We start from the raw sequence: 24342 nt of genomic DNA on the forward strand, positions 1-24342 counted from the left end.
AGGAAGGGATCTACATCTGATTCGGTCGTGAGTGGCTATCCCACCGGGATGAACATTGCTGACGGGCGCTCTTCACGGGTTGAACCTTGTAGTATCTAGGTGTATTCTTGTATCGGGTAGATAGTAAGACGCGAGCTGGGCCTTGTATTATTTCTGAGTTTGTTGGCTGGTTTCTGTAAAAGCCTTGATGAACCGGAAATATATGTCATTGGACGCGGGAGAAAAGTAAATGTGGTGTACCGAGGTCCTGAAGCCAGAGGTACTAGGTATTGTAGCATTGTCCTGGTACATTGCCTGAAGTCACGGAACCCTTCCACATAGGGCAAAAATCCGGGATGGGTTGCCTTATGGCCCATAAAAAGCGGTTGGATGGGCAGTGCTGTCTGAGCTACTCCCATAATAAGCCAAGAGTGTGCATACTGTCGGAACATACTTCGGTTTAACGAGTTTTTTTTTTTTTTTTTTTTTTTTTTTTTTTTTTTTTTTTTTTAAAAAGTTTTTTTTTTTTTTTTTTTTTCCTTAAATCCAGTGGCGAGACTTCTAATATAGGTGCCAAATGCAATATGACTTTGCTTGGTGGCATGGAACTTTAGAGTTCAGATTTAAGAGTGGCCTGTTGAATTAACAGCTTATTATATAAATCCTCCTGGATTATTGTACCTGTTTAATTGTAATATATCCCTGTATATCCGCAAGAAGGAGAAGAGAAATAAACTACAGTTGACAGCTGGATGGTCATCTACCGGGTTATTGTATGTAGTTGGGGCCCTTGATCTACTACCATTTGATAGTACCATATCTAATTGCTTGAAAACAACGCGAATATCAATTCCACGGCTTGGGGTACATTGGTGCACTATGTCAGCACGTGTTAAATACAGGCCCCTTCCACCATCAATCAACTGCATCGCATATTCGAAGAGTGCGAAGCAAAAACGCGCATTAACCATCTTCACAACACACGAACCAGATCAAGGGCAGCTGCATTTGTAGCAGGGCTTCATCAAGGTGTGGGACAATCTCTGTGGGGTACACTTGAGAAAAGACAGATGCAATATGTCAATGTCCACGCCCAAAGGGCACCACAGCAAAGGAGGGTAGTCACTAGTCCCCGATAAGGCCGCGCTTTTCCCTGCGCCCCATGAAACTAAAGTACCATGTGGGCTCCCCATGTTTCACCCGGCAACCGGTATCCCACTTCTTCAACTCATTATGCTTCCAGTAATCCTCATCTCTGTCACCATCTGACCGTAGATCCTTACTGAGATCCATACAGTCCAAGCAGAGACCATTAAAGTACTCTGCTACTGTTTTGGATGCTCGCAAAACGATAGCGTCCCAAGCTGCGTTACAACGAATGCACGGTCTCACTTTTCCAGACAGAGGGTCCGTAAGCTTTCGCATTTTCGTTGCATCAAACAAACGCAGTCGTTCGAGCATCTGATTAATACTTTCGGCTTTCATGCAGTCTTCCAGCGGCCAGACGTCAATTCTGGCCAGCTGCCGCAAGTATTCAAAGGTAGTGAGTTCCTTACAGGAACACGTCCCATTATTGACCAGATATCCCAGTGTTTCGAATAACCCCTTGTGAAGAATATTTCTAAGCCGACCACGAGCCGCGTTGACCTGCTCTGAAGTTGAAAGTTAGAAGCCCATTGAGAAGTAAGGTAGTCAAGTACTCACGGATGATGCGCGGGGGCAAATGCATCCGCCTAATGTCAGTTGGATTCTTCTCGGTGATGTGACCGATGGACCCATACACCAGCTCCTTGGTGGCAGATTGGAATCCATGGGCATAGTCGAATACGAAGCACGAGTACATCATTTCCCTAGAAAACTCAATGTAATGATCTTTGGTGGTCTGCTTCTGGCTTTCATGCTTCCACCATGTCTCAAACCATGAACTCAGTCTTTTCTGATCAACATTGTACTTATCGCAGGACATTATAACGTGCCACGTCCCAGCAACAGTAACAGAATCGAGAGGCATGTCCTGGAGGGTGCCGTGAAGGCTGCGCAGGAGAACTTCCATGCCCGTGCAGTTGTCCTCCTCCAGGGTAATCTTCTGACTTCCTGACTCGAGCCAGCGCCCGTGACCAAACATTGCTCGAAAGTATTCAGCTTCAAGTAACTTCTCGCGCTCAACTTTCATCAAAACGCATTTTGTTATCTCTTTTTCACCCTTATAATCCCTAGTGTATTCTTTGATGAGGATATCAGTGTCCGCTTTGGGGGAGATGGTTATCTCCTGGACTTCAGGGTCAGAACTCATCTTGTATGTGACTTGGGATACGATGAAGAAGAACGCGAAGAGAAACCAAGATGCAGTAAGATGATTCGGGGTTATGCTCAAGTTGACAGCGAGAAAGAAGATCAGGGAAGATGCTCAGGTGAGCTGGGAGAAGTTGTGGGCGCTGTCAAAGTAGAGTTCGTCAGTGGCAGCGTGTTGCTCTTGCAGGTATTACTCGGTCACGAGACTTGTAGGACGAAGTGAATAAGAGCTTCTAACACCCAGCCTCTCTAGTTGGGAGACCAACATCCCAGTGAGCAGTACACTAGAGAGTACTTGCTCCAAGTGATCTAAAAGTTGTCAACGTCAAGGAAACAGTGCTTGTAGGTAGAAGACCTCTGGTTCAGGGGCGATGGCACTGAGGACGCAACACACGTTTTGGGCATTATATGCCGAGTGAGATCAACTGAAAGTAAGGTGGATATGAGGTAATGTGAGTATAAAAGCACTGCCGGGACTTAAGAGTCCATTGGTACTCAGATCTGGCTACCAGCGATGTTCATCCTCGGATTTGATTCATAGGAAAAGATTAGAGTTTTAGTTTGAAGTTGAGCGTACGGTGCGCATAAGCTATCTCCTAATCCTCCAAAGAAATTGGTTGATGGAATTCAGAGCCTGGTGTGAAGAAGGATATGACAAGGGGTTGAGTAGTGCTGTGAGTCAGGAGCAGTTCTCATCTCCCTTTCTGATCATCTGGCTGGTGAGGAGAAGGCCTATGATGTCCCTTACCGAGCCGTCATCATCATTTATATATTATCTTCTGCAACCTCTCTCTTTCGATACAAAAGATCAGAAACCGTGTGGGTAATTTGTCGGTTCTCCTACAGCTCTCCAGGCCAAATACAACTCAGAAGCCCATCCCTGGGTACCCTCACCCAGTCTTCTTGGGAGCCCTCATTTCTTCCTTCCCAACTCCCAGAGACAAAAGCGTACAGGCCTCTCTTCCTGCTTCAAAGTCAGCGCTCTTCATCCTACTCGCTTGCCGAACAGCTCACACCGGGCCAACAGGGATCACTACCACAAGATCCAGCCATCATGATGGATCGTCGTAAGGCGACCGCCACTGCATCCCAACTAGGTGAGGCCACTCATCCGACTAGGAAGCATTCGATAGAGGGAAACACCTCAAATGATGACAATTCGAAACCCCATGTAGCCAAAAGAGGTAAACGGGACTCTACCGAGAAGGGGCAAGGATCCATCATACGGATGTTCCCTCCACCACACTATTGTTACCAGAACATGCCATCTCTCAAACATTTCACGTCTTTACCTCCTCCCTGTCCAGTGATAGACGACTTGACGGCACCCACCGCAATCATTGGGGTCACTACCAATGAGCTATGGCTCAAACGAGATGACATGTTCTATAACATGAACCATGAAAGCCTGCTGCTTCGTACCGACACAAGAGCCCTATACAGATTAATGAATTTGCAAGGCAGGACGACGAAACCTGAAAACTGCTTGTTCTTACCTCAGTATGCCAGTCATCTTCAACGACTGGACCTCGCCTTTACCATGAGTAACGACTTTGCCACGCAACTCGCCCAGAAGCTCAATCAGGTGCAGGCGGACATGAACAGCTGGCGAGCTGAGCGACGCGGATGGGAAGCGGCTATCCTTGCAGGAAACGGCATGCAGCCATCCATTCTCCAAGGGCTTCTCCAAGCAGAGGAAGAAAAGGAGACGCGGGCTTACTTTCCAGAAGACTTTGCTGGCTACCATCCTGAACACACCGAAGAACACCCCATTTTCCTGCACCCCTTCCACCATAAGAACGAAAAAGGCTCCCTTTGGACGCAGCTGCGCGCCAAGCTAGTTGGGACCGAGGCTTTGTCACTCAAAATCGAGTCCGCCATCCGTGCGGAAAGAGAACGGATCCAGCTATCCATTAAAATGGTTGAGGATGATGTAGTCCAGTTCAAGCGTGAAGAACAAGGACCTTTTCTGCAGACAACTCCCGAGCCCCCGGCTATCCAGGCTCATGTGGCCGAAGATGAAGATTTCTTCGGCGCGTTCGATCCCCCCTCGCCACCTGTAATTGAACGAGACTGGAACCTAGACGAGGAGAATCCCATTCTCCACCGAGAAAGCTTCCTAAAATGGGTGATGGGTCGCTATATGATGTGGAAACCCAAGGAAGTCAAGATTACAACTGCCGAGATTTGTCGAACAATCTTTAATCTACCCAGTATGCCCATTCCTTCCCCATGGCCGTCCTCGATCATGGAACTAACGTTACCCTTGTCACCATGTTTGAGGAACCATACGCCTTGGCAATTTCCTGCATTTGTTCTTCTAGCCTTTCTAAAGGAAAGATCTAAAGTGAATAATTCGGTAACAATCAATACATTGTTCACGAAGGAGGCATTAAGGGCCCTTCGGGAGATGGAAACCGCCTGGCAGAACCTAGACGTCAGTATTCGCTGGGAGCTTCAACAAAACAACAACACAGCAATGGACTGGGTGCCTGATAAGGCTGTCGCACTCCTCAGAACCCTCTTTCTCAGTGACATTCCCGCGTCCGACTTCATGGGCGGCAGCACGCCCGATGCGTAGGACGAGTCTACTAGCCTTCCCTCCTCATAGCCACAAGCTGGTCATATTGTAACTACTCTTCATCATCTCTTTGATACATGAGCAGATATGCGTTCGTCCCCATTGAAGATTGGTCAGGAGACCTCTTCTGACAACCGTTATGAGACTCCTCGCCGCCATCGTGAGGGTTGTACCTAGCTATATAAATCATCATTGGTTTATCCGTACACATGGGCCCTATATCTAGGGTAACCGGATTATTCGGCCAACGAATTAATTGGTATCAATGGAAACTAGCAATCGACCAAGTAACCTATTGTATTGGGGTATTCACCGTAATCTGGCACCACACTGTATCCTCTTCCGCCCAGTCTGCATATATCCATGGCGTCCCTTCCCTTGTTGAGGCTTCTAGGAGTGTGTGACGGACATTGCAGATGTATTGAAAAAAAAAAAAAAAAGAAAAAAAGTAGTCAGACGCTAGAAGTTGATACTCCGACAAGACCTTCTATATCTCAGAACCATAGACAGTATTTCTATTGGCATTGGAGTTTAGCAAGAAAAAGGTCCGACGGAGAAGGGCTGTGTATATTTGACTAGCTCCATCAATTGCTAGCCCGATAGCAAAGCTCGAGCCAAGCATGGCTGCAAGCACATATTACCGAAATGTTGAGTATCTGCAACGTATTCAAAAAATCTGTGATGTGCATGGAGATGCTCAATCAGGCACAGCAGAAGGTGTCAGCGAGTCAGAGAATGGCGCAAGCACCCGTTTGCTCCACCGCCTCCAATAAAACCACCCCGCATCTACTGTAACCCCTCAACAGCCTATCTCAACCTTCACAATGACACTCAATCCTACGTCTTTTACTTCTATTCCCGTTCTTGACTACTCCCAGGCAACATCATCCGAGGAGAAACCCAAGTTCCTCGACAATCTGCGCAATGCCTTGGTTAACGTGGGCTTCTTTTACCTCATCAACGCCCCGATCGCGCCTCGGGTGCGCGACGAGCTGATTGAAAAGACATTCCACATCTTTGATCTGCCACTCGAGAAGAAGCTGGAAATCGAAATGGTCAACAGTAAGCATTTTCTGGGATACTCCAGGCTCGGGGCGGAGACTACAGCCCGTCAAACCGATTATCGAGAACAGTTCGATGTGCGACCGTCGCAACCTCGGAAAATCATTCGGGACTGACGAACGCAGTTTGCGACCGAGCTGCCTCCTCCGCCACCAGATGCACCTCTATACCGTAATATCAGAGGACCGAATCAGGTACATCATGAAGATCCCATGTGTAGAGCATCATTTACTAACAAGCGCAGTGGCCCGATGAGAAAGCCATCCCTGGCTTCCGTCACGCCGTGGAGGCATACCTGGCAGAGATGAGTCCAATTGCCGAGGCATTCAGGATCCTCATCGCAGAAGCGCTGGATTTACTGCCGACAGCACTGCAGCAGTTCTTTGAGAATCCAACGCAGCAAAAGCTAAAACTGATCAAATATCCTCCTCCAACTACTCCATCCGAAGCGCAAGGCGTCGGAGCCCATAAGGATTCTGAGTTCTTGACATTCTTGCTCCAAGCGACACCGCATACCGGACTCGAGGTGCAAAACAAAGCCGGGGAGTGGATCCCCGCGCCGCCAATGCAGGACTCGTTGGTCGTTAATATCGGTCGTGCGCTTGAGGCTATCACGGGTGGAGTCTGCACGGCCACAACGCATCGAGTTAACCTGGAAGCAGAGAATTTTGTTGATGCGCAGGGTGCGCCGCTGGGACCGCGATTTTCGATTCCTGTCTTCCAAGGAATGAGTTTGGATTTGTCGGCGGAGAATATCTCCCTTGAGATCCCGGCGCATATCAAGGATCTGATCAAGGATGATAAAGTCAGGTCAGATGCGGAGGCGACATTCAATAAGATATTCAAGGGACGGGTAGGCGAAGGCACCCTTATACACCGGGTCATGAGTCACCAGGATGTCGGGCGGCGGTGGTATCCGCAGTTGTTGGACTGGGCTTTGGGCGAGTATGAGAAGTAGCAGTGGTATTGGGGGAAGATAAAATGAGCTTGTGCTGTATATAGCTAACAATGAAGAAGGCAAACTACCCTCTCCTTCAACTACGGTTGAACTCCAACGGAATATTTAATAGCTCTAGCATCTTATGCACCGATCGTAATTCACAAATAAAAATTCTTGAACTGAGTAATAGAATTTAATCCACATCGTCTATCCCCTGTTCATCTTCTACATCTACAATATCATCACCCTCGCCCTTCTCATCATTATCAATCTTCGTCTCTTCCTCCAACACAACCGTCAAGCAAATCACCAAATAGACCTCCCCGGTCGCCCGATTCTTCAAGACATACCGCAACACATTATTCTTATCACTGACATATTTCCCAATATGAAAGCTAAACCCGGGAATCCGAATGGCGAACTCTATCTCATGTCAGCCACACATCTAGTCCCATAGCCGCCCCAACTTCATATAGACGATAGCGGAACATACCATTGAAATCCAAATACCCATTCCCAAAATCCGCCGCATACGTCCTCCCTTTCTCAAAGACAAATCCCTTTCTTCTCTCCTCATTCTGAAAATGTGTTCTTCGTGATGACGAGCTGTCAGGAATATCATACTCTTTCCGACCATCCACACCAGATCCGGTGCCCCCTTCTTGGACTATGACATTGTCCTCATCCCCACCATCTTCCTGCTTATCTCCAATCGAGAACTGATTCCACGACGCCAGTCCAGGACTATACAAATACGGCTTATCGGCATATGCGTCACCGTCTAACGACGGGTCAAGTGTGGATTTGACTATCTTCAGCGCCGTGCCAAATCCAGTGGGTAGGTATGAGCGGATCGGATGGTCGAAGTCATTTCCGAAGATGAGGTCGTTGCCGTTTACGTCGTGGGTGAAATTGAGGTTGAAGGTGAGGGAAAAGAGGTTTTGGTTGAATGGGGGTGTCTCGAAGTAGGGGTTTGTTTTGGGGGAGGTTGGTGGGTAGCCTGCATATGATGTGTTAGTAACAGTATTGGTGATTGTGTAGGAGATGCGAGGGTGTAGATACCTGTGTAATCTTTGATGCGGACCCAGAGGTTGCTGGTTAAGTGGTCGCTTTTCAATTGTAGAGGAGATGTGCTATTTACAGTGACGGTTTCGTGGGTTTCTGGTGTGTAGGATGTGCCTGCGGTGACTTTCAGGCGGTGGTTCTGGGGAGGGGCGCTGGAGAACATTTTGGTAGTGACGGAGATGTCGTATGGTTTATTTACACATATGATATGATATTGGAAAGCGTCGATGAGGTTTTTCCAGCTAGCAATAATTCCTGCCTCATACCAGTGGTCTAGAATGTGTTGAGTAGCTCTCTCTATTCTGGAGTCATGAAAACCGTTGGCTACCGGGAATGACGTAGTGCATCTCACTTTAATCCAGATTAGATATGACGCATAGTTATGCAGCCTTAGTCATTCATATTTATGCAGGTCCCCTCTGGAGTAGATTGCGGGTGATCATCTCACCCACCACTCTATCATTGTTACAATGCGAAAGCGTCGCATAATAAAGTCGACAGGCAATGGCTAGAACATCCCCTAATTACTCATCTCAAGATGGCCCTGAAAATCAAGTCATGTCCGACCTGAGTGCAACCCTGTTTTGCACTTCGCCCCAGCCACGGCACCACAGTGACACTATCCTGATATCATACTTACGCGCGAAGTCAATTAGCTAGCCCTGCAACCTTAATATCTTCCGCCAACGCACCTTACAACACTTCTCTCTCTGTTCAAACATCAGAATCGCTTCAATTCTTAACAAAACATAAAAGACGAAATGCAATCCGTTCTACAGCCTATTCTTGGTCCCAAAAAGGAGATTCATGATCTCACCGGCCGTGTCGCCCTTATTACTGGCGGTGCGCTGGGCATCGGGTCAGTTTCTACCAGATTTTATCTTGATATCGACTAACAGTTAGGAATAGGTATGAGATCGCCCGCGCATTTGTCCTCAACGGCGCCAAGGTATACATGACCAACCGCAAGGAAGAGCAAGGCCAGGCTGCGATCGAACAAATCAAGAAAGAAGCCGGCGAGAATGCGCAGATTGAGTGGTTCCCTTGCGACATGGGCAACCTGAACGAAATCAAGCAGGTGTTTGAAGATTTCAAGAAGAAGGAGGATCGACTAGATCTTGTGCGTTCACTCGCAAAATCCTCGGAGATGGCGTAGCTAATATTGTCGACAGCTTATCCTTTCCGCCGGAATCAACGTCAACCAATACGGCGAAACACACGATAACATTGATCGCCATTTCGAGGTCAACTGGCTGGGCCAGTTCTATGTCGTGAATCTGGTGTACCCGTTGCTGAGAAAGACCTCCAAGTTACCGAATACCCCTGCGCCAAGAATCGTTTTCGAAACGTCGGAGCAGCATCGCATGGCGCCTAAGAACGTGCACTTTGCGACGCTGGAGGAGATCAACAATCCTGAGGTCGGGAACCTGGAACTATACGGTCGGACGAAGTTGGCTATCATTCTTGGAGTTAAGTACGGACTGTTGGATCGGGTGATCAAACCTAACAATGATGATATCTACGCGTTGTCTGTGCACCCGGGTGCTGTAAGTATACCAACACTTTCCTTACTAGAGATGGTCGTACTAACATGAGATCAGGTAAACACGGCAATGCAACAACAATGGAAAGACGCATATCCAGGCCTCCTGGGCAAGTTGCTAACAACAGTAATGCTAGCAGCCGGTCGGACACCCGAGCACGGCTCCTTCAGCGCACTATATGCAGCGACAAGCCCCGAGGTCGAAGAGAAGGGCTGGAACGGATACTACTTCAGTGACCCTGCACAGCCCGGAAAGGAGACTGCCCAGGCGTCGGATCCTACATTGGGTGCGGCATTGTGGGACCTGAGTCACAGGATCATCAAGGAGAAGGTTGGCGATGATGCCATTGTCGACTGGAATGCGAGTGCATGAGCAGATGCAATACAGCGATGATTGTATGTTATGATAATGATGAATTCAATTCTAGAATGTAATCGTATGCAAGTTACTTTCCAGTGGGGGTATTACAGTGACGTTTCCAACTACTCTTCTTATTATTCTTCCACATAAGAACCACATAAGAACCATCTCCCTATAATATTTGGCACATGGTTAACTCCTAGGAATACTCTTATCTCCGCCGGATTTAACATCACAAACCCCTCCTCCCATGCGATTCCCCCTCCCGGGGTCTGCATCGAAGAGCGGTCCCGGCCCGTAACCGGCCTCCCAGGCCCACCGGTCTCTGCTTGAGCAATCCCGACCACCACGGGAATTGGTCACTACTTACTATCCCGTAATTACTCGCTAAAAGCCGGGCGGAAGCTATCTCCGGCAATGAGTATCTCTACTCTGGTCTGCGTTTAGATAAACAGATAACCCCTCTTTTTACCTTTTAATCTCATCTCACTCAATTCCACCCAACTCGCCATCCAAGATACACCAACCATTGACCGAAACAATGACCTGCGAAGCCTGCCGCACCATCCCTCCCGTGATATCCTCGGGATACACACCCAAGGGAACTTACACCCAAATCGCCGATCTAAAGACATGTACATCAATCCCCCATCCCATCAATCAATCTACGACCAACCAACCCACTCACCACTTTGAAACTCAATAGATATAACCGGCCCCCCAACAGCCACCACCGGCATCATCGACATCTACGACATCTTCGGCCTGTCGAACCAAACCATCCAGGGTGCAGATCTCCTCGCCGCACGACTCAATGCCCTCGTCCTAGTGCCTGATTTCTTCCACGGCGAGCGTGCAGATCTCGCGTGGTTCCCGCCCGATACGGAGGAGAAGAAGGCTGCGCTGTTTGGGTTTATTAATACGAAGGCGGCGGTCAAGGATAAAGTGGAGGCGTTGTGGAGGGTGGCGGAGGAGGCGAGGGCGAGGTTTGAGGGGGTGAGGAGTTGGGGGGCGGTTGGGTTGTGTTGGGGTGGGAAGGTGAGTATTGTTTTCCTTCTTAATTGGAGGTATATGGGGAAGAAGGGTGATTCTGATGCTGATGATGTGTTGGTAGGTTACTGCGCAGGTTTCGGGGCCCAACTCGCCGTTTGTTGCGACGGGACAGGTGCATCCTGGGTGTGTTTCCATTTTCTATTGGGTTGGTGGATGTGGATGCTAATGAGGGATAGGTTCATGGATGTCGAGGAGGCGAAGAAGTTGACTGTTCCTCATATCGTGCTGGCGTCGAAGGATGAGCCGGTCGAGGCTGTGAAGGGATACGCTGAGGTTATTGCTGGCAATGGCATTGGAGGCGTGGTCGAGACGTATCCGACCATGTGGCATGGCTGGATGGGTGCTCGTGCTCAGTTGGAGACTCCGGAGGGGTTGGCGGAGTATCAGCGGGGGTAAGTTGTCATTCATACTATTACAGAGTAGAAGGAAGGTTATCTGACGATGGTGTAGGTACAATCAGCTGGCTGATTTCTTTGAAAAGTATCTCAAGTCGGAGGCGAAGATCTAGAGGTCTATCAGATTGGTGGAAGGAGAGACAGGGGTGGTATATATATTGTGAATATGTACATCACCCAGTATCATGTTTATGGGGTAGACTTTCTAGACTTATAACGATTCCTGCCATCAATCAGATAAGAAAGCTATATAAATTTCACACATGGTAAAGTTGCTGCCCCGGTAGAAGACTCACCCAGCCGACCGACCCACGTGGTCGGGCGCAGCCGCCAACCAACTCCGACTCCCACGTTATCCCAGAGCAACCATCGTATGATCATGACAGCCTCCCCCTCCATCCTCGTCTTCGGCGTCGGCAGCGTCGGTGCCATCTACCTTCACCAACTGCAACGGGCCGGCTGCACCGTCACCGCCGTCTGTCGCTCCAACTACGACGTCGTTGCCCACCACGGTTTCACCCTGCGCAGTCCCCGCTTCGGCACCGTCACCTATCGTCCCGACCACACCGTTCGCTCCGTGCACGATTGTCCCCGCGATATCCAATACGACTATGTGTTGGTCACAACGAAGGCTTTCCCCGGTCGGACGCCCTCCCTAGCAGACCAGCTTCGACCAGTACTTGAGAACCACCCACACACCGCCATTGTCCTGGCGCAGAATGGTATCGACATCGAGAAGGATATCGCGGACGCGTTTCCCTCCAATCCAGTCATCAGCGGGGTAGTCTATCTGCCCACTGTTCAGACAGAAGCTGGTGTGATCGATCATGCGGAGCCGCTGGATCTCCTAGAACTCGGAACGTATCCAGCTCGCGCGCCGGAGGAACATACACAGGCGGCGAAGAAATTCGTCGAGTTGATGGTCAAAGGAGGTGGGGATGCGGTGCTGTTCGAGGATATACAAGAGGCAAGGTGGGCAAAATTGCTGCTCAACGCGGCATGGAATCCGATCTGTGCGTTGTCATTGTGCACGGATGGCGGGTTTTTGCTCACTTCGGAGCCGTTTGCGCGTGACTTGGCCTGGGGGATTATGATGGAGATTGTGGCGTTGGCGAGGGCGGTTGGGATTGCAGGGGTGGATGAGGAGGCGGCGAAGAAGAGGTTTGCATTGGCGGAGAGGAGGGCCAAGGAAGGGACAGGGAGGGAGATGAGTATGTTGCAGGATGTGAAGATGGGGAGACCATTTGAGGTCGAAGCGATCGTGGGGAATGCCGTTAGACTGGGGAGGAAGTGTGGGGTGTCGATGCCCCGGTTGGAGACGGTGTATGCATTGGCCAAGGGGAGGCTGGATGTGTTAATGGGGTGTAGAGTTTGATGGGAGGCGATCAGTGATATACCCCTTAGACTGTAGATGTAGATTGAATGGTGTGTGCAGGCTGCATGACAGATATCTGAGGCAGCGTGAAAGTGCCTGCTGCTGTGTGAATGCGGCCTTTCACCTGCATACCAGACGCGAGGGGTCTGTTACTCTTTGATAGCAGTGACAGCAGGCAACCACCAGGCTGGACAGTGAATGCACTGCTGCCTCACTCAAATCATCTGGTCAAAGAACGCTCGACCAACAAGAGAACCCTCTTCCACTTCGCAGCCATCATTCTCTCACTACTACCAAACTTCCCACTACCATAAACATCCTCTCACTACTATCGAACCTCTTATAACTACAGCTTACTACTGAAATTACCCTGCCTTAAAATGGACGAATCACCTCCCGACTTCTACGACGTCTACCTCACCGAGCAGCACGGCGTGCGCAACCACCTGGCCATCTTCATCGAAACCATCCCCGACGCGGAACCCTTCTGCAACAGCGGTCGGCTCTACCATGTGGTGGGCACCATTCTGCGCGGCATGGACTACGGCCATCGCAACACTCCTGATCCCGAACTGCTGCCCGGTTATGTGATGGACTCGAAGCGCAAGATTGCCGTGATCGCCAGAGACGACGTGATCCGATTCGAGCGGGAATGTGCCGAGGAAATCCCACCTCCCCCAGCTCAACTGACCCTCAGTGGGAAGCCTTTGAACCGGGCCGTGCCTTTGTATCGCTGCACCGACTGGGTGGAGGACGTGGTGCATTTGGCCCTGGAACTGGGCATCTTCAAGAGAGATGGGAAGGAGGGCGAGTTATACTTTGGAACGGAAGAAGATTGACCAAAGGAGACTAGGGGGGGGGTATCTAATCCAATTGTGTTGGGTGGAATGGAATGCAATACAATTGGGGATGGATGGGGTCTAGAGTGTGTCAAATAAATGGAAAGCAGCGACAGTATCCACCGGGTCTGGAATGAGAATGGCTGATGGCTAGAACAGTGGCTCAACATGTTCTGTTGAAGCAGTAATACTAGTAGCCTCGGTCACGTGACCCCTACATACCAAACAACCCCTACTTCTACCCTCGCTGCGCAACCCCTAGATAGGAACACAACACACAAAAACAACTCTCTGCCCTTTCTTTGCTTCCTACGAGTAGACGTTCCAACATGTTCTGGTACAGGAGGGAAATGCAAAGCAGACAAACAGTGACATTTCCCGCCAACCACGGATAACTGGTCGGATGCAAGTGCCGAGTGGTACAGTTGACTGGTGCCGTTATTCCCGAAATTGAAGCTAGTCCAACAGTAACCCTTACTAGTCTAGTCCGTCAGTCATTTCAAGTTTATTCTGGTTAATCCCTTCCCCTAGTCCATCCATCTCCTGGCTATACTTGGAATCTCTGTAATCTGGCTATAATTATCCCTCATTATAGTCCGATCGATCATATCTGGGGATAATATCCCAGCTCAATCTCCCCTTCCCCAGCTAGTATTCATGATCGAACAGGGCCTGCAACGGCCAGTGCCAAGGGGCGAAGCTTTGTGGTGGGGGCTGATCCGCCGTTGTTTCAGAAGCTCCTTTCCTTCAGGGGAGTCTGGCCCGAGGAATTCTGCTGCATCCTTCACAAATGAAGTGATTTCCCCGTGGAGACGTGTTCCCTCAATATTCTTCCTCAATGTTCATGGCATCCAATCTAGACTATTGCAGCCCTGGACGTGTTCGTGGCCATCTGCGTAGCGACTAGAGCGTCGAACCCCTCCCAATCGGTAGAGGGATCAGCATCTGGCCGGGAATAATATCATTTGCTCGGCGCTTCTCCTCTTTTCTAGTGGGTCAACACACCCCTTTAGTCGGAATTCTTTTCTTCTTGCTCTTCCCGCCAATTTTTATTCACTTTTCCCCGGCCCAAGTCGTGCCAACTTCTGCACCGCCGTTACTTGTCATTCGGCCGCTTCCTTTTCCCTTGCCACAGCATGTAAGTGCCCGTTCCGTGGTACGCCTTCCGAGAGTTCAGGCACAGCCAGGAACACTTCAGAAAACTGAGACAACAATTCCAGGATCCTCTCGTGATTATTGTCATTAGTATGCCTACGGCTCAGCATGTCCAGCCCAGTTGACGAATCCAAAACCCATTTGGGTCCTCCACGACGCGACACCGACCCCTCCAGTGACGACGACCGGCTGGGTAACCGATCGACCAACAATGACGAACGCCCGTTGACCCGCGAAAATCCTCCTCCGCCTGCGGGTGGTAACCAGTGGGGCGTGCTCTTCAAAGCCATCCGCGATGGCACTTCACAGCTCGCCGAAAAACTCGGTCGTGATCCTGACGGCGGTGATGGACTGGATTCGGCCTGGCATCCAGAAGACTACGGATTTCAGGAGGATATCGAGATGAGAGAGATGCTCGCCGAGGAGGAACTCGAGGATGCTGCCTACGCCTCTAAGCTGCAGTCGGTGTTGGGTTCTGATGCCAATAATCTCGTCAAGAACCTAGGCTTGGGTGAGACGCCGTCGCGGACCAACAGCAATGATGAGAACCTGGTCGGAGGTGTGCTCTGGCATTTACTCAGTCATCAGATGGGACATAATCCGGAGGAAATTCATGACGATGGTGCTATCCCAGCATCGACAGAAGACGGACTGGCACCGTTACCTACTGATCTGCGGAAACGTCGCAAGAAGAAGTGGTACGACGAGGATCCAACCAACGACAAAGAGGGGCGGAGGAAGATGAAGGAGGAGCTGTTGACACAAAAGATTGGCTCGCTTCTCACACGCCAGCGCTATATGATCCAGCTGTGTAGCGCACTGATGAAGTTTGGCGCTCCGACGCATCGTCTCGAAGAATACATGCAGATGACGGCCTACCGATTGCGCGTGAACGGTCAATTCATGTACATTCCCGGCTGCATGATTATCTCATTTGACGATCCCCTCACCCGCACTGCGGAGGTCAAGCTGGTCCGGACAAGCCATGGATTGGATCTCGGCCGACTCGGTGACATTCACAACTGCTACAAAAATGTCCTCCATGGCAGATTGTCGCCCGATGAGGCACTCCCGGTGATGGACGATCTTCTTACGCGAAAGAGCCGGATTCATCAGGCATGGTTGTTGGTCTTGCTGTCCGGTTTCGCGAGTGTGGCGGTGGGTCCGTGGGCGTTCAGCGCGCGCCCGGTCGACATGCCCATCATCTTCGTCCTGGGCTGTCTGCTCGGAATATTGCAGTATGTGCTGGCACCACGATCGGCGCTGTATTCGAACGTGTTCGAAGTTACTGTTGCTATGCTCACATCGTTCTTGGCTCGTGCATTTGGCAGCATTTACTACTCCAACGGCGAGCCTATTTTCTGTTTCTCCGCCCTGGCAGAATCATCCATTGCACTGATCCTTCCAGGATACTCCGTGCTGTGTAGCAGTCTGGAATTGCAATCGCATCAGATCGTGGCAGGGTCTATCCGACTGGTCTATACTATCATTTATTCGCTTTTCCTCGGGTACGGCGTGACAGTCGGTCTGACGATCTACGGGCTGATGGACGATAATGCGACCACGGCCACAACCTGCCCTTCACGAGATACCAATATTTACGGCAGCGTATACGTGCAGGAATTCGTGTTTGTGGCTGTTTACTGCGCCTTTGCCGCCATCCTCAACCAGGCCAAATGGAAGCAGCTGCCGATCATGTCCTTCATGGGCGTTGCAGGCTACACAACCTACTACTTTACAGCCAACCACTTGGACAGTCGGTTCGGCAGTACGATTGGGGCGTTTACGATCGGATTGTGTGCCAACTTGTACAGTCGGGTGTGGCATGGACATGCAGCTGCGGCCATTGTGCCCGGCATGTGGACGCTGGTTTCGTCTGGTCTGGCCAGTAGTGGATCGATCATCTCGGGATTGGCATATGCAGAAGCAGTGAAGAACGATACCGTTTCGGATTCCACCACAACCAAAACACAAGAGTCACTGGGGGGTTTGGCGCTGAGTATGGTGCAGACGGCGTTGGGAATCACAGTTGGTCTGTTTCTTTCCGCAATGGTGGTCTATCCAGGTGGAAAACGCAAGGGCGGTTTATTCAGTTTGTGAATATTGCATCGTGTAGATAGCTTACTGAACATACTCTATGATCTATGATCTATGATCTTTATATCTATCAATCACGTCCATAATCCCTCGCCACCTTGCGGTCTTCCAGATTGACACCAAACTGGCGAATAACCAGCCACGCCGGCAGCAGCGAGATGCCCCAGAGGCCAAAGTTGAGATAAGTCCCACCCACAGAAGCCATGATACCGACACTGCTCAACCCATACTACACTCATCAGCACCATCCACAACAGTTCAATCAAAAGCATTGCACTTACCGAAACAGCCTGCACCGCCGACTCCATCCCGCGCAACAACGCACTAATCCGCACCACCTCCTCCTCATCCGCCGCCAAATTGCCCACCACAAAGTACCTATCCCAGTTAGCACAGCACCCAACCCTCACCCAGGCACACTCACAAAAACATATAATTCAGCTGAAACCCAGCAACCCACATCAAATACAACACAAACCCCTTCGCAAACCCCTCATCCACCCAATCAATCCCACTCCTCCCCTCATTGGTATACTGCGTCGTGACCACCGTCGCCCAAACCCACCACCCCCCTTGCAACCCCAACACCACAAAAAACGCCCCCCGACTCCTCGTCTTCAACCCAAACCGCCTCGTACTATCCAAAAACGCCCCCAACACATTCCCACACACCAACGCCAACACGCCCGACAAGAAACTCCCCAGCGCCCGCACCCGCACACTAAACCACAGATCCAGATACGTGAACATCACCGCCTCCGTATACGTCGCCTGCGCAATCAACGGCACAATACACAGGAACTCCTTGCGCAAAAACAACCGCGTCATCGCCTTCACCTCATACCACGCACTATGCGCAATCCGTAACTTCACCTGCATCCCATCCCGTCTCATCACCTTCCCGGGCTCCGTCAACAACAACCCTGCCACCGGCCCCAACGCCTGCAAGGCAATAAACAACCCGAAGACAGCATAACTCACACTCCCCGCTGTATTCCGATGCACGTTCAGTCCCAGATTAATCGCCCCGCCGAGGATCTGGCCCCCGACGCGGAAACTCAGCCAGAGTCCTAAGAACCGGCCTTGGTTCTCTGGCTCCGGGTAGGATAGCGCGATCGCACTCTCCGCCATCCAGAATATCCCCGCTGATAGTCCGCAGACCGCTGCGCCGAAGAGGACTAGCCAGTCTGTTCCGAACCGGTTGTGTGTGTAGAGTCCTGCGGCGTACGGCGCGTACCCGATTGTTCCCAAGATGAGCGTCCATTTTATTCCGACAAGGCGGACCACCACGCTCCCGAAGAAACAGGAGAATACCATTAGGCCGAAGGTGAGGGCGTTCGCGGCGTCAACTAGGTACGGACTTTCGGAGCCCCCGCCGCCGAGACTGTTCATGGCTGTCCAGATTCCGGGCGCGAGGAAGTTGCAGAGGCCGAGGACGAGGGCGTTGTAGGTTGTTGAGCGGTACCATCTTACTGAACACCCACAGTGTTAGTATTGTTAGTAGTCAGTGTGGGAAGGGGGGAAGAAATGGTAGTACTGATGTACCTTTATGGTCCCGACTCGGCTCGAAGGGGGTAGAGGATGGTGTATCATGTACCTTTTCATCCGTTAGGGATGGTTGCTTTTCGAGGGACATTGTGCTAGAATGTCCTGTTTATCAATACTAGTAATAAAAGTCCATAGAGGAGAATTGGGGTAGATGCAAGGGTATCAACCAGCTACTTATATACACACACATATATCTAGATAGATAAATTCCTTCTCCCCGATCTCGGTAAACCCACCATCACTGCATCCCGTCATCCTTGCATGACATGACAGCAAGGAGCGCAATCTGACCACTGACATTGGGTATTGAGGTATCTATCGGTCGAGACTGTCGTGGATGTTGCGGTTCGAGGGGGTGATTACGTGCTCGAGCACGGCATTTTAGTGTGCGTGGGGAGGACATGATTAGGTAGATTGCTTGGGGGTATGTAGGTGGAAGGTGATCGCGCAATATATGTCACTGCTTGCATGTATTACTTTGTGGAGCTAGTACTTAAGTGAACTAGTACGCTAAGTAGTAGTATTATGTCCTGGCATTCTCCCTAGCACCCATCCTTATCGATAACAGTTAACATAACATCAACCCTAATATTATTCCAACATGACAGACCAGACCACCAACCATTTATACGGCAGTAGTAGAGACATCATCCTCATGAAACACCAACGCCCTAACCTCAATACTCTCCCTGCCCTCCTCCCCCTCCGTCCCCGGCAACTCAAACGCACTATGCGGCACGCGTCTCGCCCGTCCATCCGTCTTCGAATCAAAGCACTTGATCAACGTCACCAGCTCCGGGCCCTGTCTGTACCGATAATACCACTTGACCTCGGGGTTCGGCTTGACCGCACACGTCTCGCCCTCGCGGTTGGGGTAGATTAGCTTCGTCGGAACGAGATCGCTATCCGGGACGGTGTGGGCGTCCGCTACGGCTAGGGGATCGCGTTTCACGGTCTTGATGGGTCGCCACACATTAATAATCTGGTATCGGCCACGAAGCAGTCGGGGAGCGTCCTCCGGGAGATGGTATTCTACGCGGTCTTTGGCGGCGCGGTAGGATTGGTCGATGTGTACGCGGTTCACGGGGCCGCGGAGTTGGGAGCTCGGTGTGTTGGCTGGTTGGGGACGGCGGATGGTGTGGTCGAAGATGAAGATGCGGGAGGCGTTGGTTCTGATGGCTGGTTAGGGGTAGAAATGAGAGGGAATAGGGGTGGGGATAGACGTACGCATCTTTTAAGAGTTGCTCGGTTTCAGGGTAGTATTCTCGCTTGATCTTTTCATCGTCGAGAAAGTCTTTCTCCGCGCTGGTGTGGTAGTAGAATTGGAAGCCGTTGCCGTCGAGCGTGTAGTCGAGTTCGTGCCCGCTCACGTCGTTGATGGTCACTGGGATGGATATGCTCGGTCGGTCGTAGCTGCTTGGGACGCCTACGTAGCTTGGGGCGAGGTGCGAGCCGTCGGGAAGTTCTCTGAGGAAGTTGAGGGTGGTGTGGGCGTGGTAAGGGCCGGAGGAGGGGGTGGGAGTGGGTTTGGAGGGGACGGTGGAAGCGTCTCCGGTGAGAGTTTGGACTGCTGCGGAGGCCATTGTGATGTCTTAGGATAACTGAAAAAGTAATAAAGTTGATGATGACTACTATGGATGTCTTAGAGACGTTGGTGCAGATCCGGGGCAGTTATATATCATATGGTAGTATCCGCATTTGTCAGAAGCACGCCATCCGAGCAGGATACTGCATCTGGCGCTGATAAATCCAATCATCTATTCCGGTACTTCTGGCATGACATGCAAGGTCGCATGTGATGTTACAAATCATTAATATGGTGGAAACTGTCTTTGTGGCTTGATTTCTAATCATGATCTACTAACTATCCGATCAAGTATACGAACGCGCAAGCTTGGTAATCTTGGTCCCGTCATCCAGCACCTCGTCTTCCTCTTCCAGTTTATATCCGCCCCAGCGTGGGAGTAGAACTGTCCAGATGTACCAGTAGAGAATTCCGAAGATGATACTGTTATCGTTAGTCGTGTTCATTGATGGTAAGGGTATACGTACACTCCCATTCCCACGATCGCATATGTCGCGTAGAAGAAATTAACATCGCTCTTCCCGTCTGCTGGAGGGAAAAATGGCGCAGAGAGTAAAGCGACGCAAACTACAACTCGTAGCCATACTGCTGGTAGCCAGGCCTTGTAAGGCCGTGGGAGAGACGGTTCGCGGTATCGCAGTAGCAGGAGACCCACTGTAACTGCGAGACTGAAGACCTGTCCAGGGTAGCCTTCAACGTCGAGAATGAAGTTGTACACGTCTCCTTGGGGTGGAAGGGCGATGACCAGCAGAGAAGGTATATAGTGCACGATGAGGCCGCCAAGGGGAGCACCGAATGGCTTTGAGGACGACAAAACCCGAGACCAGGGAAGGAACCCTTGTCGGGCGATCTCTTGGTTTACGCGGGCCTATTCAATTAGACAAATTCACTGAAAGGTCAAAGACACTTACCAAGGCGTAAGTAACTACCATGACATTACCAGCAGCGGAAATTGCAATGGCTAGCGGAAATAGCGTCCGTCCGACATGACTGCCAAACAGCCGCTCGAAGAGCAGACCAGCGACTAATTCTCCGCTGTTCTTGATATCTTCAAGCGGCACAACGAGGAAATACGAAATATTGGCAAGAAAGTACAAAGCACCAGCGGTGAGAAGCGCCGCCGGACATACCGTTTTGATCGTCCGGATCGGATTCTTCACCTCGCCCAGAACGTTGTTCACGTTGTTCAATCCCGCGTACGAGTAGAACACCTTGAACAAGGACGTGGAGAGCAAGTTCCAGCTCCAGTTGGAACCCTCCCACAATGTATCCCACGAGAACACGCTAATCGGTTCAGGAATGGAAGCGTCAGGGTCACCGTGAGGGCGAAGCAAGATCACCCAAATACCGGTCAGGGAAATGGCACCGATGAGAAATATCTTCACCCAGCCGAATGCGTTCTGAATCCAGATCCCAGTCCGAAGGAAACAGCCATGGATAATAGTAACAGCAGTCATTAATCCCACCGCCAGGGCTTTGTGCTGGAGCTCTGTTGGTACCACATTAAAAGCGAAGAAAGTATACTTGGCGAATACGATGCAGTTGCTGGCCGTGAACCCCAGAACAACTGCTTGCACTGCGATCAGGGTCGACGCAAGGAACCGAGGACGCGGATAGGTATACTCCAGGTATACCTAGACAGACTTAGTTTGGTCTACTTCAGGGACAGTGGAACTACCTTTTCTCCGCCTGATCGTGGCAGCATACAGCCATATTCCATCGACACGGCCAGCGCGCAGGCTGCCAGGACGGTCCCAACTGACCATATCAACAGTGACAGGCCGACACTGCCGGCAGATTTGACGATGGTTCCGGGTGTTGCAAAGATGCCGCTTCCAATAACTCGTGAGACTACCAGGATGTATGCGCTCATCCAGGTAAGATGTTTTCGCTGTCCCGTGGTTGGCAGGACATCACTAGGCACGTCATCCGAAGAGTCGCCAGGTACGCTCAATAGAGGTTGTCGTTCACCGTACGCCATCATGAATATTGTCCAGTATGAAAGTAGACTTGACGAGCTCCCAGAGGCGAGTTACCCTCATAAGGCAATCCTCGTTCAGCAGACACTGACATTGCTTGGAAATCATGGTCGATTACTGGCAGGCACGTCATTCCGACCGCAGCTTGTGTGTTGATAAAGTGCCTGCTGATAGCCAGCAAGGGTGACATGGCGTGTAGGTCTCACAGGATATCAGATGCTGGGTATGCCAATGGCTTTCTACCATTATTCTGCATTTACGGCGATTGATTTACGATCGATCACAAGGAACTTGGAGACATCAAATATTCTTGTCTTGCCTCCACTCGATTTCGCCTACTGTATCCAACCCAGCGACTATGTTGCTCCAAAAATGGTACCGGTCGCTATTCCTTGTCTCCGTATCACATCATTTCTGATGAAGCTGATGCCAGCGCAGGCTCTGATTCGCCGATCACAGTCAGGGGTACTATGTACGTTGAGCAGTCAGGGCTTCCGCGATCTCCTTGCAAGTCCGTACATCACCACGACACAAATATAGAAGCCCCACGACCAAGTCTCATTTTTTGGCATCCGTCTATTCTTTTAAACCTCTCTCCTGGTTACCATAATGTGGTATTCGAACAGTTTGATGATGCCATCGGTACAAAACTTTATCACGCCATCCCGACCCCGCCCGGCGCAATGCAGCAACTGCCCTGAACCGCCAAGTGATCGCGAATCCAGCCGGCATATGGCGCGCAATGCACGATTGCCACGGCTCTTATCTTGGTCAAGGATCTGCTGGCCCGTGTCCGAGAGACCCCTCTCACTGGTGGTTATTTCTCGGCCGGGTAGGTATGCATATCTATAACTGCCCAAGTGACCTTCACTTTAGCTGTTTGAAGCAAACTGAACAGTATCACTGAACTGCAATAATGACGACGATTTCAACTTATACCCTGCCGGCGTCGGTTGAGGAAAAGTACACTACGGTGTACCACCGGGAAATCGTCTTGGAGCAGCGAAAAGACCCTACTTATACTGCCCAATCGGCACCCACTGATTCGATCATACCACCTAAGACGACTCAACGTGCACTGCTTCTACATGCTGCGGGGGAACAATATACCCTGGTGACTGATCATGCCATCCCGGAGATCTTTCACAAGGACGAGATCTTAGTTAAGGTACTGAATCTCCTATCGTGGCTTCACGTGGCTTGACTAACATCAACAGATTCAAGCAGTTGGGTTAAACCCTGTCGATTGGAAGGGCCCGTAAGTGTCCCGCAGAAACGACACTTCTCAGCTAACACCATCAGAGCCTTCAACTTCGGCCTTCCCAGTCTACCATGGATCAACGGTCGGGATCTCGCCGGAGAAGTGGTTCGGGTCAACAATGAGAATAGTCGGGTTCGTGTGGGTGATAAGGTGTTGGTTCCATCGACAGACTATCGGGATATTCGGAAAGCAGCCTTTCAAGAGTACGCCGTCGCTACCCACTTCAACGCTGCACGTATACCATCGAACTCTTGTGTCCACGCCTCTGCGTCGCTCGGTGTTGCCTTTGTCGCTTCTGTCCTAGCCCTTGGTGTATCACTCGGTCTTGACTTTAGGGAGTGTCCCCAATCCCCGGGTCCGAATTTGCAGGATACGGTCGCTCAGCTTGATATCAACGATATACCGGCGGATATTCGTGGGGAATGCTTTTCATCAAGTGGGGTGTCGGAGCGTCTCAAGAAGGGTGACTGGATTGCTATTTGGGGTGGTGAGTTGCCCCCTTACTTACTCAGAATATCGCTGACTATCACAGCATCCACTACAACCGGATACATCACCCTCCAACTCGCCAAGCTTGCAGGCCTCCACGTCATCTGTGTAGCAGACATTGCCCGCCACGGGTCTCGACTTCATCAACTCGGCGCAGATGTCCTTGTTGACCGACAAGATACGGAACGAGCCGTAGATATCATACGCGGAGTCACCGGGGGTAAACTGCGCTACGCCGTTGACATTGTCGGCGCAGAGACAGCCACTCTACTACAGCGCACACTCGACCATACTATCCGTGAGGACGGATCCCATTCCCATTTACTCGGGTTGACCGGCCTACCAAAGGAAAGAAATGAGGCATTGGTTTATCACACGGTTCCGATCAAGCTGTTCCATACGTCTCCGACCGTGGGAGAGCAAATGGTCTCTTGGTTGGAGGGGCTACTTGAGACAGGAGCGTTGCAATTGCCAGAGGTCGTTCGATATGAAGGCGGGTTAGGGAGCATCAATGAGTCGTTGGAGGTGTTGCGCAAGGGAAGTGTGTCGGGGAAGAGAATAGTTGTTGATATGGCGGAGTAAAGGGCTTTTCTTTTCAACAATTTTTATTTCTTATCCAATTGTACATAGAATGGGTACTATCATGCTACATATGCAATAAAATGATTTAGACGGATGAATACGATTGTGGAATATCTCCTGTGTGTACCGGACAGCATCTCCAACCCTACAACCAAACCTAC

At 50.6% G+C, this 24342-nt stretch overlaps 13 protein-coding genes across 13 annotated transcripts; 8 read left to right on the plus strand and 5 right to left on the minus strand.

Annotated features, from left to right (window-relative positions):
* Nucleotides 1-704: 704 nt before the first annotated feature.
* Nucleotides 705-2272, minus strand: BO87DRAFT_450074 (uncharacterized protein; the record flags this gene model as incomplete). Its single annotated transcript, XM_025628393.1, has 2 exons — nt 705-1631; nt 1684-2272. 2 exons carry the CDS (start codon nt 2270-2272, stop codon nt 1105-1107), a joined length of 1116 nt encoding a protein of 371 aa, XP_025474274.1. The 3' UTR covers nt 705-1104.
* A 1053-nt stretch (nt 2273-3325) lies between these two features.
* BO87DRAFT_431137 (uncharacterized protein) lies at nt 3326-4852 on the plus strand (the record flags this gene model as incomplete). The annotated part of the gene is made up of 1 exon (XM_025627577.1): nt 3326-4852. The coding sequence occupies one exon, from the start codon at nt 3326-3328 to the stop codon at nt 4850-4852; it is 1527 nt and encodes a 508-aa protein (XP_025474275.1).
* Nucleotides 4853-5674: 822 nt separating this feature from the next.
* Nucleotides 5675-6933, plus strand: BO87DRAFT_420099 (isopenicillin N synthase family dioxygenase; the record flags this gene model as incomplete). Its single annotated transcript, XM_025626988.1, has 3 exons — nt 5675-5991; nt 6040-6108; nt 6159-6933. Coding segments are annotated over 3 exons (1100 nt in total), but the record flags the coding sequence as incomplete, so codon positions are not given.
* A 114-nt stretch (nt 6934-7047) lies between these two features.
* On the minus strand, nt 7048-8190 carry BO87DRAFT_420100 (DUF1769 domain-containing protein; the record flags this gene model as incomplete). Its single annotated transcript, XM_025626989.1, has 3 exons — nt 7917-8190; nt 7348-7854; nt 7048-7277 (listed from the first exon to the last, which is right to left on the minus strand). Exons 1-3 carry the CDS (start codon nt 8080-8082, stop codon nt 7048-7050), a joined length of 903 nt encoding a protein of 300 aa, XP_025474277.1. The 5' UTR covers nt 8083-8190.
* A 211-nt stretch (nt 8191-8401) lies between these two features.
* BO87DRAFT_463511 (short chain dehydrogenase/reductase family protein) lies at nt 8402-9874 on the plus strand. Its single transcript, XM_025629240.1, has 4 exons — nt 8402-8778; nt 8829-9039; nt 9092-9466; nt 9521-9874. Exons 1-4 carry the CDS (start codon nt 8681-8683, stop codon nt 9833-9835), a joined length of 999 nt encoding a protein of 332 aa, XP_025474278.1. The 5' UTR covers nt 8402-8680; the 3' UTR covers nt 9836-9874.
* Nucleotides 9875-10285: 411 nt separating this feature from the next.
* Nucleotides 10286-11409, plus strand: BO87DRAFT_345981 (dienelactone hydrolase family protein). The gene is made up of 5 exons (XM_025620885.1): nt 10286-10458; nt 10551-10861; nt 10938-10999; nt 11053-11268; nt 11327-11409. Exons 1-5 carry the CDS (start codon nt 10365-10367, stop codon nt 11382-11384), a joined length of 741 nt encoding a protein of 246 aa, XP_025474279.1. The 5' UTR covers nt 10286-10364; the 3' UTR covers nt 11385-11409.
* Nucleotides 11382-12836, plus strand: BO87DRAFT_203904 (ketopantoate reductase family protein). Its single transcript, XM_025618567.1, has one exon. The coding sequence runs from the start codon at nt 11645-11647 to the stop codon at nt 12644-12646; it is 1002 nt and encodes a 333-aa protein (XP_025474280.1). The 5' UTR covers nt 11382-11644; the 3' UTR covers nt 12647-12836.
* BO87DRAFT_203894 (uncharacterized protein) lies at nt 12837-13604 on the plus strand. Its single transcript, XM_025618566.1, has one exon. The coding sequence runs from the start codon at nt 13027-13029 to the stop codon at nt 13483-13485; it is 459 nt and encodes a 152-aa protein (XP_025474281.1). The 5' UTR covers nt 12837-13026; the 3' UTR covers nt 13486-13604.
* Nucleotides 13605-14567: 963 nt separating this feature from the next.
* BO87DRAFT_203918 (threonine/serine exporter family protein) lies at nt 14568-16776 on the plus strand. The gene has a single exon (XM_025618568.1). The coding sequence runs from the start codon at nt 14749-14751 to the stop codon at nt 16738-16740; it is 1992 nt and encodes a 663-aa protein (XP_025474282.1). The 5' UTR covers nt 14568-14748; the 3' UTR covers nt 16741-16776.
* Nucleotides 16777-16807: 31 nt separating this feature from the next.
* On the minus strand, nt 16808-18373 carry BO87DRAFT_450081 (DUF895 domain membrane protein; the record flags this gene model as incomplete). The annotated part of the gene is made up of 4 exons (XM_025628394.1): nt 16808-16966; nt 17019-17115; nt 17162-18209; nt 18283-18373. The coding sequence occupies 4 exons, from the start codon at nt 18371-18373 to the stop codon at nt 16808-16810; spliced, it is 1395 nt and encodes a 464-aa protein (XP_025474283.1).
* A 422-nt stretch (nt 18374-18795) lies between these two features.
* On the minus strand, nt 18796-19913 carry BO87DRAFT_381063 (uncharacterized protein). The gene is made up of 2 exons (XM_025624443.1): nt 19513-19913; nt 18796-19457 (listed from the first exon to the last, which is right to left on the minus strand). Exons 1-2 carry the CDS (start codon nt 19866-19868, stop codon nt 18911-18913), a joined length of 903 nt encoding a protein of 300 aa, XP_025474284.1. The 5' UTR covers nt 19869-19913; the 3' UTR covers nt 18796-18910.
* Nucleotides 19914-20157: 244 nt separating this feature from the next.
* On the minus strand, nt 20158-21851 carry BO87DRAFT_463517 (putative methionine permease; the record flags this gene model as incomplete). The annotated part of the gene is made up of 4 exons (XM_025629241.1): nt 20158-20293; nt 20338-20738; nt 20782-21504; nt 21549-21851. 4 exons carry the CDS (start codon nt 21849-21851, stop codon nt 20158-20160), a joined length of 1563 nt encoding a protein of 520 aa, XP_025474285.1.
* A 914-nt stretch (nt 21852-22765) lies between these two features.
* BO87DRAFT_321265 (zinc-binding alcohol dehydrogenase family protein) lies at nt 22766-24181 on the plus strand (the record flags this gene model as incomplete). Its single annotated transcript, XM_025619925.1, has 4 exons — nt 22766-23017; nt 23067-23107; nt 23152-23597; nt 23643-24181. The coding sequence occupies 4 exons, from the start codon at nt 22766-22768 to the stop codon at nt 24179-24181; spliced, it is 1278 nt and encodes a 425-aa protein (XP_025474286.1).
* Nucleotides 24182-24342: the final 161 nt, after the last annotated feature.

Source organism: Aspergillus neoniger (genome assembly GCF_003184625.1).
Source record: "Aspergillus neoniger CBS 115656 unplaced genomic scaffold BO87scaffold_59, whole genome shotgun sequence".
In the NCBI taxonomy this organism is placed as follows: Eukaryota; Fungi; Ascomycota; class Eurotiomycetes; order Eurotiales; family Aspergillaceae; genus Aspergillus; species Aspergillus neoniger.

Excerpts from the sequence above, each read along its gene's own strand:
- BO87DRAFT_463511 (XM_025629240.1), top strand. The coding sequence starts at position 8,681 with ATGCAATCCGTTCTACAGCCTATTCTTGGTCCCAAAAAGGAGATTCAT. Across the intron at positions 8,779-8,828 it reads GGCGGTGCGCTGGGCATCGG|GTATGAGATCGCCCGCGCAT; the intron begins GTCAGTTTCTAC and ends AGTTAGGAATAG. Across the intron at positions 9,467-9,520 it reads TGTCTGTGCACCCGGGTGCT|GTAAACACGGCAATGCAACA; the intron begins GTAAGTATACCA and ends ACATGAGATCAG.
- BO87DRAFT_345981 (XM_025620885.1), top strand. The coding sequence starts at position 10,365 with ATGACCTGCGAAGCCTGCCGCACCATCCCTCCCGTGATATCCTCGGGA. Across the intron at positions 11,000-11,052 it reads ACGGGACAGGTGCATCCTGG|GTTCATGGATGTCGAGGAGG; the intron begins GTGTGTTTCCAT and ends AATGAGGGATAG. Across the intron at positions 11,269-11,326 it reads TTGGCGGAGTATCAGCGGGG|GTACAATCAGCTGGCTGATT; the intron begins GTAAGTTGTCAT and ends ACGATGGTGTAG.
- BO87DRAFT_203904 (XM_025618567.1), top strand. The coding sequence starts at position 11,645 with ATGATCATGACAGCCTCCCCCTCCATCCTCGTCTTCGGCGTCGGCAGC.
- BO87DRAFT_203894 (XM_025618566.1), top strand. The coding sequence starts at position 13,027 with ATGGACGAATCACCTCCCGACTTCTACGACGTCTACCTCACCGAGCAG.
- BO87DRAFT_203918 (XM_025618568.1), top strand. The coding sequence starts at position 14,749 with ATGTCCAGCCCAGTTGACGAATCCAAAACCCATTTGGGTCCTCCACGA.
- BO87DRAFT_381063 (XM_025624443.1), bottom strand. The coding sequence starts at position 19,868 with ATGGCCTCCGCAGCAGTCCAAACTCTCACCGGAGACGCTTCCACCGTC. Across the intron at positions 19,458-19,512 it reads GAGCAACTCTTAAAAGATGC|AACCAACGCCTCCCGCATCT; the intron begins GTACGTCTATCC and ends ACCAGCCATCAG.